The 15,111-nt window shown below is 41.6% G+C and overlaps 2 protein-coding genes across 3 annotated transcripts in view; one reads left to right on the forward strand and one right to left on the reverse strand.

Annotated features, from left to right (window-relative positions):
• Window positions 1–1,691: 1,691 nt before the first annotated feature.
• On the reverse strand, window positions 1,692–12,179 carry samm50l (sorting and assembly machinery component 50 homolog, like). Its single transcript, XM_020100003.2, has 15 exons — window positions 11,998–12,179; window positions 10,068–10,181; window positions 9,725–9,826; window positions 9,512–9,599; window positions 9,272–9,378; window positions 8,346–8,476; window positions 7,948–8,035; window positions 7,658–7,786; window positions 7,460–7,531; window positions 6,291–6,377; window positions 5,988–6,058; window positions 5,653–5,720; window positions 4,369–4,515; window positions 3,631–3,772; window positions 1,692–2,584 (listed from the first exon to the last, which is right to left on the reverse strand). The coding sequence occupies exons 1-15, from the start codon at window positions 12,016–12,018 to the stop codon at window positions 2,539–2,541; spliced, it is 1,413 nt and encodes a 470-aa protein (XP_019955562.1). The 5' UTR covers window positions 12,019–12,179; the 3' UTR covers window positions 1,692–2,538.
• A 2,463-nt stretch (window positions 12,180–14,642) lies between these two features.
• Window positions 14,643–15,111, forward strand: part of scube1 (signal peptide, CUB domain, EGF-like 1) — a 96,730-nt gene continuing 96,261 nt past the window's right edge. The window contains exon 1 of one of the 2 annotated variants that reach the window (XM_020099780.2): window positions 14,643–14,833. In XM_020099780.2, coding sequence (XP_019955339.1) covers window positions 14,746–14,833 — 88 coding nt within the window. In that variant the 5' untranslated portion in view covers window positions 14,643–14,745. The remainder of the gene's footprint in view (window positions 14,834–15,111) is intronic. The other variant, XM_020099781.2, reaches the window with a different exon arrangement.

The raw sequence follows: 15,111 nt of genomic DNA on the forward strand, positions 1-15,111 counted from the left end.
TATTGCTATTATTATTTTTATTGCTTTATTATTATTATTATCAACCGACTGAATGACTGTTTCTTTCAAATATTTGGATAAGCTCCTTGAGATGTACCATCTCGTTTTAGAGGGGTCCCAACATATATTCAATTATTTTTTATATAATTATAGAGAAATTCAACCACTGATGCAACTGTTGTGTTTTATTCTTAAGAGTTGGTCTGTATTTGGGCTGTATTTTTATAAAGTGCTTTTCTACTCTTGATGACCACTCAAAGCGCTTTAAAGAACAGTTTATTGCCATCCACACATTCACGATTTCAATAAACTGAAAGGTTTTTAAAAGGCGCACAGTGTCCTTCTGCAACACAAACACTTAGTTCAATGTAGAGATTCATTTAGAGGTCACTTTATTCCACCCTCAGTTCACTTGCGTTATCTTGGCCCTTTGGCTCTGCAGGTTTCAGCTGCTCAACACCTGCATGGACTCCCACACAGAATAAACTCTCATCAAACACACATCTGGCACCATCCACACTTAACTGCCTAACACAGGCTCCAGTGGAGCAAAGGTTCAAACTCTGGCCTCGCAACCTACAGGGCAGTGACGCATTCCCATTCATTCATGTCTTCTGTGAGGGAAAGTGTGTGTGTGTTCAACAAGGTGTGTAGGTTAGACTGTACCCTGTACACCTGACAACTTCCTGGTTAGTCCTCTTGCAAGTACTCCACTCTTTCAGCTGCTGCTCGCTAATTTGACTATTTATCAGATCATAACACCTCTGTGATGTTGCAACACTGCATTGCTCATGTCCCTCACTACAAATGAGTTTGTGACTTTTATAACATGATGTAAATGATTTGTAAAAAAAATGCTAGATACTATCAAGGCCTGTTCTGCCACACATTTTCAATAGCTGTAAGCTTAAACAAAAAATACAGGAGACATGAATCGCTGACCAAAATCAAAAGTATGTGAAGACAGTGGACTACTCTGACTTCACCTGATGCTGGGTCATCAGTGTGTGAATGAGACATGCATGCACAGCCCTGAGTGGTCGATGATATAAATGTGAATCCATTCACCAAATTAATTACATAAAACCCAGAACCTGCATATGTTCCAGTTGAGACCTTACAAAATGATAGAAACCCAATAGTTCCCACACTGAGCAAACACTTTGGTGACAGTAGTGCACCCATTGTATTTAAGCTCTGTTGTTATAGTAAAATAACGGTGATATTTATAGATATAATGGTGTTATTAATGACCAGCACTAGTTAATGCTAATAATAATTGCTGTGTAGTATCCAATCTGGAGAGGAGCCTGGTAGCTAAAGGCCCTACCTCCCATTCTATTCCTAACTCTAGAGACTCTAGGAACCACAATTAAGCCCATATAGGGAGCCAAGTGATCTTTTGGGTTACTAGGGTGCTATAGGTTCTTAAATATATGATGGGGTTTGATTATTAATGGGTTTGTGTGTGAGGAGCGGGACTTTTTGGACCCCCTGGAGGCTTTTCACAGACTCACTGGGACATCCTGATAATAACTCTGAGGTTCCTCACAGTAGAGCCGGGGGCCAAACTAACACCATCCGAGGGGACTTTCTGCTAAGACAATGTTTCGGGCCAAGTGCAATGGCTTCAGTTTTATCTGTTGACTGTGTATTTGAGAAATATACAAAGAAAGCAAACAGAAACCAAGCCAGTTTTGTGTGTTTATTTGTGAAGAGCTTCAACGACATCAAAAAAGAGGACTAAATGTAAGAGCACTGGTGGTAGATGTTGCTCAGGGTGTGGGTGGTCATGGTGGTGGGGAGGGGGGGGTGGATCTGGGAGTGGCAGCAACTCAAACCGTCATTCTTCACTTCTGACATTATTTGAATAATCCACTTTGGCATGAGGGTCGACTCATTTCCTACATTGCTGTTCATTCCCTCTCTGCTACAATCATTCAATTACACAGTACAACTGAACCTAAGTCATAGAGAGTGCAGTGGACACTAACCTCAATTCATGCTGCTGGAAAAAAAACTAACCTGGAAGGCAAACTGGGAGCAAGCCCAAAATCTCTTCTCCAGCAAATAAATTATTTTGTTTAACCGTCACTTGTATCACCGGTGCCTGACTTTAAAAGACAATGTGCCAATGCTGGAGATTTCAAACCCGGGAGAAAGGATTAGTGGCTCAAATTAAAATAAAGCCACAATTTAATAATCTGCTGAAGAGAAACGCTGAAGTGCTGTGACAGTTTGTAGAATATGCAGTTGTTGCTAAAGAAATCTTAGATTTGGTTCCTTTAGGGTCTCGTCAGTGGAAAGCCTGTTCAGTTCGCAAATAGGTTCCCGGGTTTTTTGGCCCAGCACTGGAACTTTGTCCTTCAGAGGAGGGCGTATCAAAGGTGGGTTCGGGGACTCAAGCACATTTCCCCAGGACATAGTAATCATGTAAGTGTTACATATTCTACAAGTTACACTTGGTTAACAACAAAATGTTCTCCCTTTTCACAGCGCAGCTTTCGCTGGAGGACTGAGATCAGCGGAGTGACGAGGTTACAGGAAGCGAATTCCTGCTCCGAACTGGACGCCGTCACATATCCTGACACAGGAGAGAAGAAAGACAGGTTAGGATCGAGTGTTAGCATAAAGTAACGATCAGACAGGAAGCTTTTGTAACGAGGGGTGTCTTTTTCAAGTTGTTTCCTATAAACAGTAAGCATTTTTTGCTCTGAGCACTTGTTATACTTCTTTTAGGAGCTTGGACTGCCTTGTGTATTTGCAAGAGTACTCGGAACACGTCAAACAGACAAAAGCTTCATTTAATTTTTTTAGCTGACGCTTTTATCCAATGCGACTTACAATAAGTGCAACAACCATGAGGGAACAAACCCAGAACAACAAGACCCTGGTAAGTACAAAATGCTTCAAAAAAGCCAAACTACAAAAGTGCTACATGTAAGTGCCATATAAGTGCAACACATGTTTTATTTCTTTTTTTGAATTGCTTATTAGACATCATCTTCTTCACCAAGGTGTAGTCACAAGAGATGTGTCTTTAGTCTGCGGCGGAAGATGTGTAGACTTTCAGCAAACAGTCATAGGAGCAGAGGTCTGACGTCATTTGCAGTTTTTTGTCAAGTAGAGAACTGACTAACTCAGGCTTAGCCCACAGCTGCAGTTTGATGTCAGCATGTTCATGGTCATGATAACAGGCTGGTGTTTAGCGAGTATGTTCTTACAGTGTTAGCGTGCACCTTTGACTGTACTTCAGCCAGAGGAGCACTAGAATGCCTGAACCACATGTCACCCAGCTGATAAGTTATTTCAGAGTGGACCCAAGTGGTGGACTGGCTGACAGACACACTGTGATCCACAGAGCCATGCAGCGAGAGTCAGGGCCGACATCAAGTGAATGGTCTGATTTCTAGTCTTGGTGACAACTCAAAGTTCTTTACAGTACAAGTTTTACCATTCACCTGTCCACATACATGTTGCATCTATGTGCAGCACTTTGTCTATCACAGGACACAGCCATCAGGACGGGGTTCAGAAGTTCAAAATCTTGGCCAAGGACACTCGGCCAGACCTCTGCTCCACCTTCCGATCCACAGCCACTCTGTCAGAGTTGGCGAGCCGTAGTCTTACCTGTCTCCACTCTGAACTCCCATGGGCACGCAATAGTTGAGCTCCAGTCTGGCGATGTTTCCAAGGCGCAGCACGATGCCTGCTCCGTATGACCAGCGGATACACTCTGCTAGTTTCTGAAGGTGTGCCCGGGGACCATCACCTGCACACAAATCACTCTACATGTCACACACTACAACTGCAGCAATCCAAAGAGTACATTTTTATACCCCTTTTTTAAGTCCATCAACCAATCAGAATGCTTACCAGTGTTTCATTTATTCACCCTTTCACACACATTCACACCCTGATGATGCATCAACATAGGCTTCACATGTGTCCCTGGAATGGTTAAATAATTTCCATTCCAAAGTCCACAAATATCAGCAAAACTTGATGAGGTGTGTTGGGATCAAACTTGAATTAGACCAACCAGTGAATTTGTAGGAAATGTGGTCTTCACCTCAGCTTCTTTTCTGGAGTCATGGTGTTGAATTATAGCAAAAGTGTTTTGCAAAATATCAATTAAACTTTGAGAATTCCAATCAGTTCTTCTGTGAGTCCACGTACATGTTTTGTTTTTTAGATATTACATTCACAAGAATGAGAAGGGACAGGTGGACGGATGTAGGGACAAGTCAGACATATATTTAGAACCTCTTGAAGAAATATTTCATTTACATCTGTACATTACCATTTAATGGTTTTGATAGAATAATAATCATCATCATAATGAAAATACATTTTGAATGCACCGACCGTAGTTGAGGTTACAGAGGTTGCCGGCATTGAGAAAGAAATGGGTCCTGAAAAGGTCTCCGAAACCACCCTTGCCTGGTCTGAAGGGAAGAGGTGTGTAGAGGTGCAGGCCACCAGCCCAGTATGCCTCTCCACCTAGATAATCACCTGCAACACACAAAGGAACCGGGTATCATGGGACATATCTCTAATTAAAGGTACAGTGTGTAGAATTTTGTGATGCTAGTGTTGAAGTTGCATGTTTCAGCTGAACACCCCTCACCTCACCCTCTCCTTCCAAACACATAAAGAACCTGTGGTAGCTTCAGTTTTCATAAAAACTCAAAAGGTGTTTAGTTTGTCCAGTCTGGACTAATGTAAAAAACATGGCGGCCTCCGTAGAGAGGGTCCCCTCGATGTAATTATAAAATATTTAAATATAAAGGGCCTTTTCTGGGGTAAAGAAAACTACAATTCATAAAATGTAGATGAAATGAACTAGTGAAAACATCATGAGGATTATTCTACATTACATTTCTGCCAATAGATCCCTTTCACCTAAATCTTACAGACTGGACCTTTAAGTTCTCTGTGTCTAGTCGTAGTGATTAAAGCTACATCAGCACCTTGAATCTACCTCTGTGTATAAAAGATGCTTTTTAAATCAAATTCCCATCACATTCAGGACCCAGTGAAACGCATATCTCTACTATGTTCACTTTTACATTTGGATTATTTTTCCAGATAGAATTCACAAACCTGTAGCTTATTCAAATGTTTCTCTCTCTGACACATGTTGCTTTTTAAGTTTTTAACCACACATCAGCCATAAACCTCTAACTACACTATATGTGATTTAAGGTGAGTGGGGCTGGAGCCTTCCTCAGACCATGGTCACCACATTACGGGGCTAACGCTGAGACGGTTCTATTTTAAGTCTGTGAAATCGGACCCGTGAGTGTCCAGCTGTAAAGGGGCGGCTGAAGCTGAATATAAATCAGCCAATCGCATCACTGGGGTCAGTGCTCTAAACCAGCTGAGCCAATCATAGTGATGCTTCTTCTGGAAATCATATTTATGACTATTTATTATGTGTATATGACAGAAACAAAGGCTGTTCATTCGTATTTCTGACAAGCTAATAAAACATTGTGTGTTGTAACATTACCTCTGTTTTTTTAATATAGAGAGCCAAGAGAATTAAAGGCCACTTCTTGTGCAGCTCTTAATGCATCTATTTATTTCCTGTACATATTTGAGTATTCAAATTTTCTAAGGTTGGCAGACAGTCAAAACTGTGTTTACCTTCACTCTGTGGCCCAATACTGTACATCCCAAATCCTCGCACACTGGTGGGGCCTCCAAGGTAGAACCTGGACCAAATACACACACGTATACAAATGAATGGATGACACAAAAGAAAAGAAAATACAGAACATTTAAAAATGTAATTGGGTATTTTACACTTTTTTAAAATGATATCTGTATGTTTGAATTCTTTGATTTATGTTTTATTATCTTAAAGCAGTTCTTGAACATTAAATCATTGAGAGCCAATCATTGTTCTTATTCCAGCAAGTGATGTGCTGAGGTTTTTTGACTGAAGCCAGGGACGTGTCACTTTGATAAATGAGACATACCTGTCAGCGATACAGGAGGGTTGTCCTCCGATGGGATAAAGCGCCCCTCCCCACAGAGAAGCAGACAAGACCTGAGAAGATATGGAACTTTTCCTTTATACACACAAAACCTCTAATTCAAAGTCGTCAATAGATAGTCACTGTTTCTCTTTGCTTAGCTGCCCTCTGGTGGTTCTCAAAGGTAAACACACTAAGCCAGCACAGGTAACCACACTCTCTTTGTGAGAGACTGACACGGAATCCATTCGTACACAGCAGCTTCTTGAAGCGGGTGACGTTGACGCGGTCTGACTGGTGTCTTACCGAGTCCCAGAAGAGGCGTCTGTTGAGCTGCAGCTCAAAATCCTCTTTCAAGAAGCTGGCATCTCCTCCTGTGTAGCCAGCCAGCTCCTGTGGGGCAAACACACACCTCAGTTTCGTGGTTCTGACACTGGACGATGCATCCAGCTGTTGTCAGTCAATGACGGTTCCTGTGACAGCAGCTGAACTTATTCTGAGCTTGTCCTGTACCTCATTTATCTCTTCTTTTTCATATTTAGCCCTCAAACTTAAAACTTCTTTGAAGGACACATTGACTAAACTCTGTCTGCTGTCTGTAACACAAAGCTTTTATCTGGATCAGTTCATTTGACTAAGAGTAACTAATATTCAGATATATATTGCGTTTAGCTGCTAAATGCAATAATATTATATCTGAGTCAGATCTTATATTAAGATTCAAATTCACAATCAACTATCTGCCTATCAACATGCATATTAGGAGCGTTTGTCTCTATTAGCCACTAGTGCAGTGTCCGTTCTACACCTGCCTGTTTGGAATAGGCTGTGTGCTTGGTCTGTGGTAACGCTGCTTGCAGAGACTGTAAAAAGCTGAACTCAACTCTGCACAACCCTGATGCAACGCCACAGCTGCTGCACAAAGAGCTGTTCACCTGTTTATTCAAAGTTTGGTGAACTCAGTAGCGCAGAACCCAGTTGCCGTTTATGTGGACGCACCTGTTGTCGCAAATGCACTTTTGTGTGAAGGCGATAAAGACGGTAAGAATGGTTCTCGAGATATGCGAGCCAGATAGATTATAAAGCACTCGTCAATGTTGTATCCTGCATAACCATATTCTATTGGGCCACTGAGCCATTAACTCAAATGTACTGTTTATTGATAGTAATCAAGGAAGCTGTTGATGTGCAGTGGACCTCTGTTCTTTCCAACATATAACCTAGCACTATTGATAGTCTGCTCATCACAGCCATTGTGCTTTAATGGAAGTGTGAAGATGAGGCAAACTATGACGGAATTATCTCCTGACTTTATGCAGTTATTTGGTTGATATTAACATTTGTAGTTTCTGTTTTGTAACATGAGGATATACCATATTTTATAAAGTGTCACCCATATTTGAATCACATGTGCGTCTAAATGAAGTGTGAATTAAAAATAACTACTGGGTGGAAAAATACAAATCAAAGTTGACCTGGTTGATCCGGAGTAAGGCACCTCTGCTAGGGAAAATGGCAGAATTCCTTGAGTCGATTGATACAGTGTGCTGCAAATAAAAAAAAAACAACCTTTAGAATCATGCAGAAATATGATGTTTTCAGAAGAAATGACACGACCAAAAATTCTAATATTCTTGGGCTACTAGGAGCCAGGAGAGATCTCCAGGTTGTACCATGAGGGCAGATTTCAGCGAGTGTCCACTCTCCTCTCGTACTGCAAAGGAGGCGCTGCGTGCCAGGCAGCCCAACTCCCTCCATACACCCTCCCACTTCAGCGTGTGGTTGGTCACTCCAAGAGGAAACTGTAGGAAGAGGGAGAGCTATGACTGAAGTTGAAGTTTTATCATAGGGAACTCTAAAACTGGAATATATGAATATATGAATGTATTCTCAGTGCACTCTGGTGTACTCATCTCTGGTCACATGCACACACACACACACACACACACACACACACACTTACATTTAGTTCTGCCGACATGCCTCTGTCAGTCTCTTTTAAGGAGCTCCAGGGGAACTGACCGGTGACTTTGTACATGTTGAGAATGAGGCTGAAACAGAGAACAGCTCGTTTGAAAACTCTGTGGCGATACTGTCACTGTTTAAGATGCCATGCATGTATGCAACAGTGTGGTCCTTACAGAAAAGGAGTTACACAGACGACCACAGTGAAAGCAGAACATCATGATTGCCTATTGTTGTCAACAGGATCGTGTATTACCGCAGCTCCCTCTGTTAAAACTGCATGGATGGTTGTTTGTTTTGGATTCGACTTATTCGTCTCACCCTAACGTTTATGAGCAACTTGGCTGTTGCAGTATTACAGCGATAGAGCACACGTTGAGATCTGTGGTGACATACTTCCGTTCGAAATGTCCCGGCTGGGGCTTGAAGAAGGACAGGCCATAGGACGTCTCCTTGGTGCCGTATGAGAACTGGAAGGTGAGTTTCTCAGCTCGACCGAACGTGTTGGGCAGTTTCACACCCAGGACCTGGAAAACAGGACAGAGGCTTACACACGCTGTAACATGCACTGTAACACACGCTGTAACACACGCTGTAACACACGCTGTAACACACGCTGTAACACACGCTGTAACACACGCTGTAACACATGCTGTAACACATGCTGTAACACACGCTGTAACACACGCTGTAACACACGCTGTAACACACGCTGTAACACACTGATGTAGTTTACTTGAAATAAATATATTCTTATGAATAGCATGAATGACAACGGAGTACATGCCTGCTTATAATTAGAAATCATGCACACATCATAATATTTGAATGTGTTGGGCCCACAAGTCTATGGCTGTCAATATTAAACATGGAACACTTTAATGTGTTATTAAAATTATTTTAAAAAATGTCCGGATTGAATTTAAAATCTCCTGTGAAAAAGCATCACTACAGTCAAATTACAATAAAAAGTAAATTGATATTACATTTTCTGTGTACTCTAACTATGACACTGTTATAATGTGCAACATTTCTGAGCCATCATACATGACAATGATTGTATTCAATCATTTATTTAATATTACTTATGTCCTGATTCGATACTATCGCGACACCTGGCTACCACTTCAATACATATTGTGATGCTGTTATCATAAAGTACCATTATAATAAAGTTACATAAAATACTGTTATAAACTAGCTCATCTCTGAGGAGCATGTAGTTATAGTTCTTACAAAGCTGCTGAGAAAAGTTAAATAAATGTGAAGCACAAATCAGAGAACAATATTAGGAGCATAAATGTCAGGACTGGCCTTCTTACCATGCTTCCTTCATTGTTGCCAACCATGGTGTTGTAGCTTCCTGTCAGTCTCTTGATCTCTGTCACCTCAAAAGTTACATCCAGACCATTGGGCAGAGCGTCTGTACCTGAGGATGGAAGAACAATTTGGGTAAGAAAGGAGACTGCAGCTACTGCCTCGTACAAAACTCATCTCAAAAGCAAGAGACAGTGAAAATGCAAATAATAATCGATGGCACTGGGAGATAGATTGCCAAATACCTTCAGATGTATCGATGAGAACCTCCACCTCATTGAAGATCCCCAGGCGGAGCAGCTTCTGTCTGGCAACGTGAGCTTTTTTCATCACCTGTAATCAAGCCAGAAACCCAGCGATGCACATATCACCTCCTGAGCATGTCACTTTCAATCAATGTGTAACATGAGCAACCGTATTGTTTTGTCCTGAAGCCGATCAGTTACAGAAATACATACGTCAATGAGATTTTTGGCATGGAAGACGTCAGAGATCTCATAGCCGAGCAGATCCTCTTTAGTTCTTCCAAGACCCTGAATGTTGACATGTTGGACCACCACCTGCAGTCAAAAAGATTGAATTTGTTTTCATATCCCCGTCACGAACAGTATGGATGACCAAGTGTTTTACACACAGAAATGGCTGTAACCTTAAGTTGAACTATAACACACGTTACTGTCACATCTATATAAATACATAGGTATTGTGTTTTTAACTACCACAGTTGCTCAATACTACTATTTTTACTTTGTACACAAAACAAGCTGTGATTATGCTAGTAACAGTACTCCTGTGACTCACATCTTTATTTTCCAGTATCTCCTGCTTTGCCTCCTGCTCCGGTCCTGGAGTCTCCACCAGGTCATCAGGATTGACACCAAAGTCCCGGCCATGCATTGGGAGGGTATCCAGACTCTGCACCAATGATAAGGACGCTGATATAAATGACACTGCATGTGCAAACACAAAGAACCCTGACGGATTGTAATAAATCCCACTTCGTCGTTGCTAGTATGCACACAGAGGAGTCAAGTTGTGAAACTGAGGCCGTGAAAGCGTAACACTTGCACATAATAATTAAGCTGACCACAGACCAGTACAAAGACACGACTAAGTATGGCAGCTGTCATGAAAGAGAAAGGCCGGCAGACAGTGGGTGGGGCATTACGTCAGCACTGGTGTCTGATGCCCTGCACCCACAGAAAGTCACAGCACATGGTGAGTCAGGTCAGACCGTAGTCCACAGATGACCTATAGTTTATTATAATCCGGTACTTGATATTTTAATAGGCCTTATAAAGTGGAATTATAAAAATGATTTGCTAATGAAATAATCAATTGAAAAAAATTTCAAATTAAAAGGGTTACAACTAAATAAGGTAAATCATTTGAAAATACTTGAATTAATTAATTAATTCACATTTATAATGACTTTTTATTAGATTAAGGTGAAAGGAATCTATTGGCAGAAATTGAATATGTTTATAAATAAATAATGTTTTTACTAGTGTGTGATTGTCTTAATTGTACAAAGAGCTGTTTTCTTTAACCTAGAATCGGTCCTTAATATTGAAATACTACTTTATTTAGGGTTAGTTTTGCCAACCGCCAATAAACCGAACAGAGAAGAAGAAGTAGAGTGGGTCCTCCCTATGGAGGCTGCCATGTTTTTTCACAGTAGCCCAGTCTGGACAAACTCAACACCTTTTGAGTTTTTGTGACAACTGAAGTCTACCACAGCTTCTCTCTCGTGTTCGGAAGAGGAGGGTGAGGTGAGGGCTGTTCAGTTCATTCATTCATTTCCACTTCCCTGCTATTACTCCATATTTGATTTTCTGAGTCATTTCTTTTTTCATCCTCTCGATTTAGCCTCTTTGGGCCATGCACTGATTAAATAAGCTCTCTGATTGGCCATCACCTGACATGTCATATGTATGAAATGGGTAAGGCCATGTGGGAAGGACACAATCAAGGTGGGTGTTTAGGACGTCTCCTCTCTAAAGTGTGGGCCTCATTTCCCTGCCTGTTTGGAAAGGACTTTTAGTTTGGCCTGTGATAATGCTGTGGAGCTACTTCAGAATCATCTCTTGTCATTAGTGAGCCCTCCTCACACATTCCTAAAACACACTGTCACTTATGATTGTTTGTTTGGTGTGTGTGTAGGCGTTCTATTAACAGCCCAGGGAAGGAAGTTGCCCTTTTAAATGCCTGATTCAAATAATTTAAATACAGTTTAAAAGGTGGAATAGCTTAAAAATCTTCTATGAATGTATTTTAGAATGACTTAGATATAGACTGTTTTATTTGTGTTAATGTAAGCCCCTTTTAAATGTTCAACTATTAATCAATGAAATGAACTTGGTCTAATTATTTATAGATCCATACATTGATTTCTGTACAAATGTATAAGTACATCTTTTGTTGTATAATGAGTTATTAATGAAATGCTTAATTGTGATCGAAATTAGAGAATAAAATGTGGAATAAAAATATTGACCTCATGTATTTTACCAGTTTTTTTTTTTATCGCTTAGTGTGCGGAAACGATGGAGGGGAATTACACCGACACCAGTGCTGCAGATGTTCCACCGTTTGTCCACGGACAGCTCGGTGATTGTCTGGAACACCGAGTACTGATGCTGGGAGCCTGCAGCCTTCACACTCACCGGGCAGGGAGGTCACGGCCACAGATCCCCGCACAGCCGCACCGGCGGGCGGCGAGCACACCTACCTTAGCATGGACAGCCCCCATGGTTGGAACCCGCTCTTTACGGCCTCTTCAGCGGGGGCTAGCTTCTCTGATCGACGGGGGAACTGGAAAATGACCACGGCTACTTTCTCCAGTACCAAGCCCCCTTCAAGGGAGACGCCATGACAGTCTGTGGGGGTGTGTTCGAGGACTGTTGCTAGAGTGCGTCAAAATGAGACTCCGGGAAGCAGAACAAGCGTGGTGCACTTCATCTCCTTCCACACTCCTGACTTATTGAATGGTAACTCTAGATCCATGCTCAATGCTTTACTATATTTAATTTGAAGAATAAAAAAATGACAGAATACATCATCAGCTATACAAATAGTAACAATAGCAGCAGAAATATTCAGGAACATAAATTAACACGGATCAAGACTCGGAAGAAGCCACAAGATTGTCCCCTTCAGTCCTAATCCATCTAACTAAAGTCACAAATTCACCTCCACTCTCCCACTGATGTCCTTCACTGTTGTCTTCTTACATCCCTCTTCTTGTTTTCTGTCCCTCTCATCAACGATGTCTTTTAATGTCTTCTTAAACTCTCAGATTTCTACTTTTTTTTAAATTTTCCTCCCTCAGTCCATTCCACAAAATCACCCCACAGACTGATGGGCACATACTTTTGAGATTGGAGGATTGAAGTTTTGCAAAACCCGCTCTCTTGTGTATAAACATTATTAAGCATCACTGTACAAACTTCCTTTTGCTCCACTGACCAGCACCACGTCCAGTGAAAACTTCCGACATCTGTGGTGCTCTTAAAGGCATCACCGTGTCGCCTGTGCGATTGGATAGAAATGAATCAGTGGGTGGGGCCAAAGTCACCCTTACGTCTTGTTGGAGCTTCTCCAGCAGATGGCGCACTTTCATTTCCCTTCAATCAGAGCGCAGATTGGACACAACGCGTGAGCATCATCGTTGGGTTTGGTGTGAGGACGTGTTTGTTCGATTCCCGCTCAGCTCCGTGCCTGAGTGCTGGAGCCGGGAAAACGCACCACAATGATAGACATAGCTGGTGGCTACTGAGACACTGTGATTCCTCTGCTAGTCAAGTCTTTACATCTCAGAACAATGACTTCTTTGTTTGCATTTATCATTTCAATAAAAGCACAATTGACTAAATCACAACTAAAGTGGCCTGAACATTTGCCTTTGAACTTGGTCAAAGGCAACTATGCATGAATATGCGTGGTTATTACTATAGGACCTAAGCATCACACTATTTATTTTTTAGACTGTGATTTAGTCTGTGAAATGAAAAGATGGTTATTGAGCTTTGACATTGCTGAACTGTCTTGGTCGATTGTGTCTCTAAAAAAAAAAAAAGACCAGTCAACAATCTTTATTTATTTACTGAGCACACATAGATAGCTAGCTAGATAGATAGATAGATAGATAGATAGATAGATAGATAGATAGATAGATAGATAGATAGATACTGTCTTGATCCTGATGGAACTTTTGGCATCTAGTAGCACACAAAACAGTCAAACACAAGAGCATGAGAATAATAAAAGGATGTTTAAATGTCCAGTGCATAATATTTAGGTGAAAGGGATCTATAGGCAGAAATTGAATATAAAATAATCCTAGTGATATTTTCACTAGTTTGTCTAAATTGTACAAATTGTTGTTGTCTTTACCCTAAAATGGCTCCTTTATATTTAAATACTTTGTATTTACATTTGGAGGGGGTCCTCTCTAAAGAGGCCGCCATGTTTTTTACAGTCAGACTGGACAAACTAAACACCTTTTTAGTTTTATGGCAACTGTGGGCTACCACAGGTTCTTTATGTTTGGAAGGGGAGGGTGAGGTGAGGGATATTCAGCTGCAATATGCAACTTCACCACTAGATATCACTAAATTCTACACACTGAACCTTAAAAGTTTTTACACCATGAGGGACGCACTGTTTCAGAAACTGAAGCAAATGAAGTAAAATGGTATCGTTCGGCTCCTTGAGGGCCCTAACCCCAGATTTTACCTCCTTTAGCAATCCATCTCACCAGCAGTTTTCTGACTCGACTTCCTCCAGAGTTTGCCTTCCACACATAAACAACGCAACAGGTGATTCTCCAAAATCTCCGATGCATTAAAGTGACGCAGAGGAAGGACACAACATATTATTTGCACTGTGGAGATCGCGTGTTTTTACATCTACACTTTATCGCGGCTTCTTACTAAAAGCCCTCTTGAAATAATTGCTGTATGACACAGCTTCTCATCCTGATATATTCGCTTTCTTTTTTTCCAGTATTGTGTCTTTCAGGTGTTACAAAACGTCATCAACACACCCACATCTCTTGCTGTGCTTCTCACATTGGCTTATTTGACGTTATCCAGAGTTTACTCTAAGGGCTGGCCGGGAAAAAACTCCGGAGAAGGTCTGGAAGCTCTCATTTGAACATTTTCCGTTTTCACATAATGGATCGGAGAATGTCCGGAGTATCCCCTAAGTTCATAACGTATAGGATTTCTTTACAGTTGTACACCCTTGGCACCTCCACTCTGACGCTCCTCATCTCTCTCTCTCTCTCTTTCTCCCTCTCCCAGTGGCATAGACAAACCAATCAGAGAGCCCGGTTTGCCTCCTCTCTTTTCTGCTCTCTCTCTCTCTCTCTCTCTCAGAGACCCACACACACACACTCACACACACACACACACACACACACGCACAGTCCAAACCCCCAGGAAAGCCCCGCTGAATCCTCACACCGTCTGTCAGCATGGGGAGCGCTTGTTTTTCCCGGGACGTTTGTTTGTTTATCCTCCTCATAAATACTTGCAGGGTGATGGGGAATGTCGGACTCACAGGTAAGAGCTGCCCTTTCCTCCGTCTCGCTGTGTCGTCCGCCGGCACTCGCACCTTTTGCCGGTGGCTCCGCGTTACCGGCGCAAAAGGGGAACATGATGGAGACATGAGTGAATGACTGTTCCATTTATTCCAATCATCATTAGGCCACTTTAAGATGCGCATGAACTAACCCCGGCATGTCCCTTTTAAACGATCATCATGTACTTTGTGACATTTCATTTGTATCCGCTTTAATTTAACAAGAGAATTGCAGTGATGCAAAAAAAAAAAAAAACTG

This window comes from Paralichthys olivaceus, chromosome 23 (genome assembly GCF_024713975.1).
Source record: "Paralichthys olivaceus isolate ysfri-2021 chromosome 23, ASM2471397v2, whole genome shotgun sequence".
In the NCBI taxonomy this organism is placed as follows: Eukaryota; Metazoa; Chordata; class Actinopteri; order Pleuronectiformes; family Paralichthyidae; genus Paralichthys; species Paralichthys olivaceus.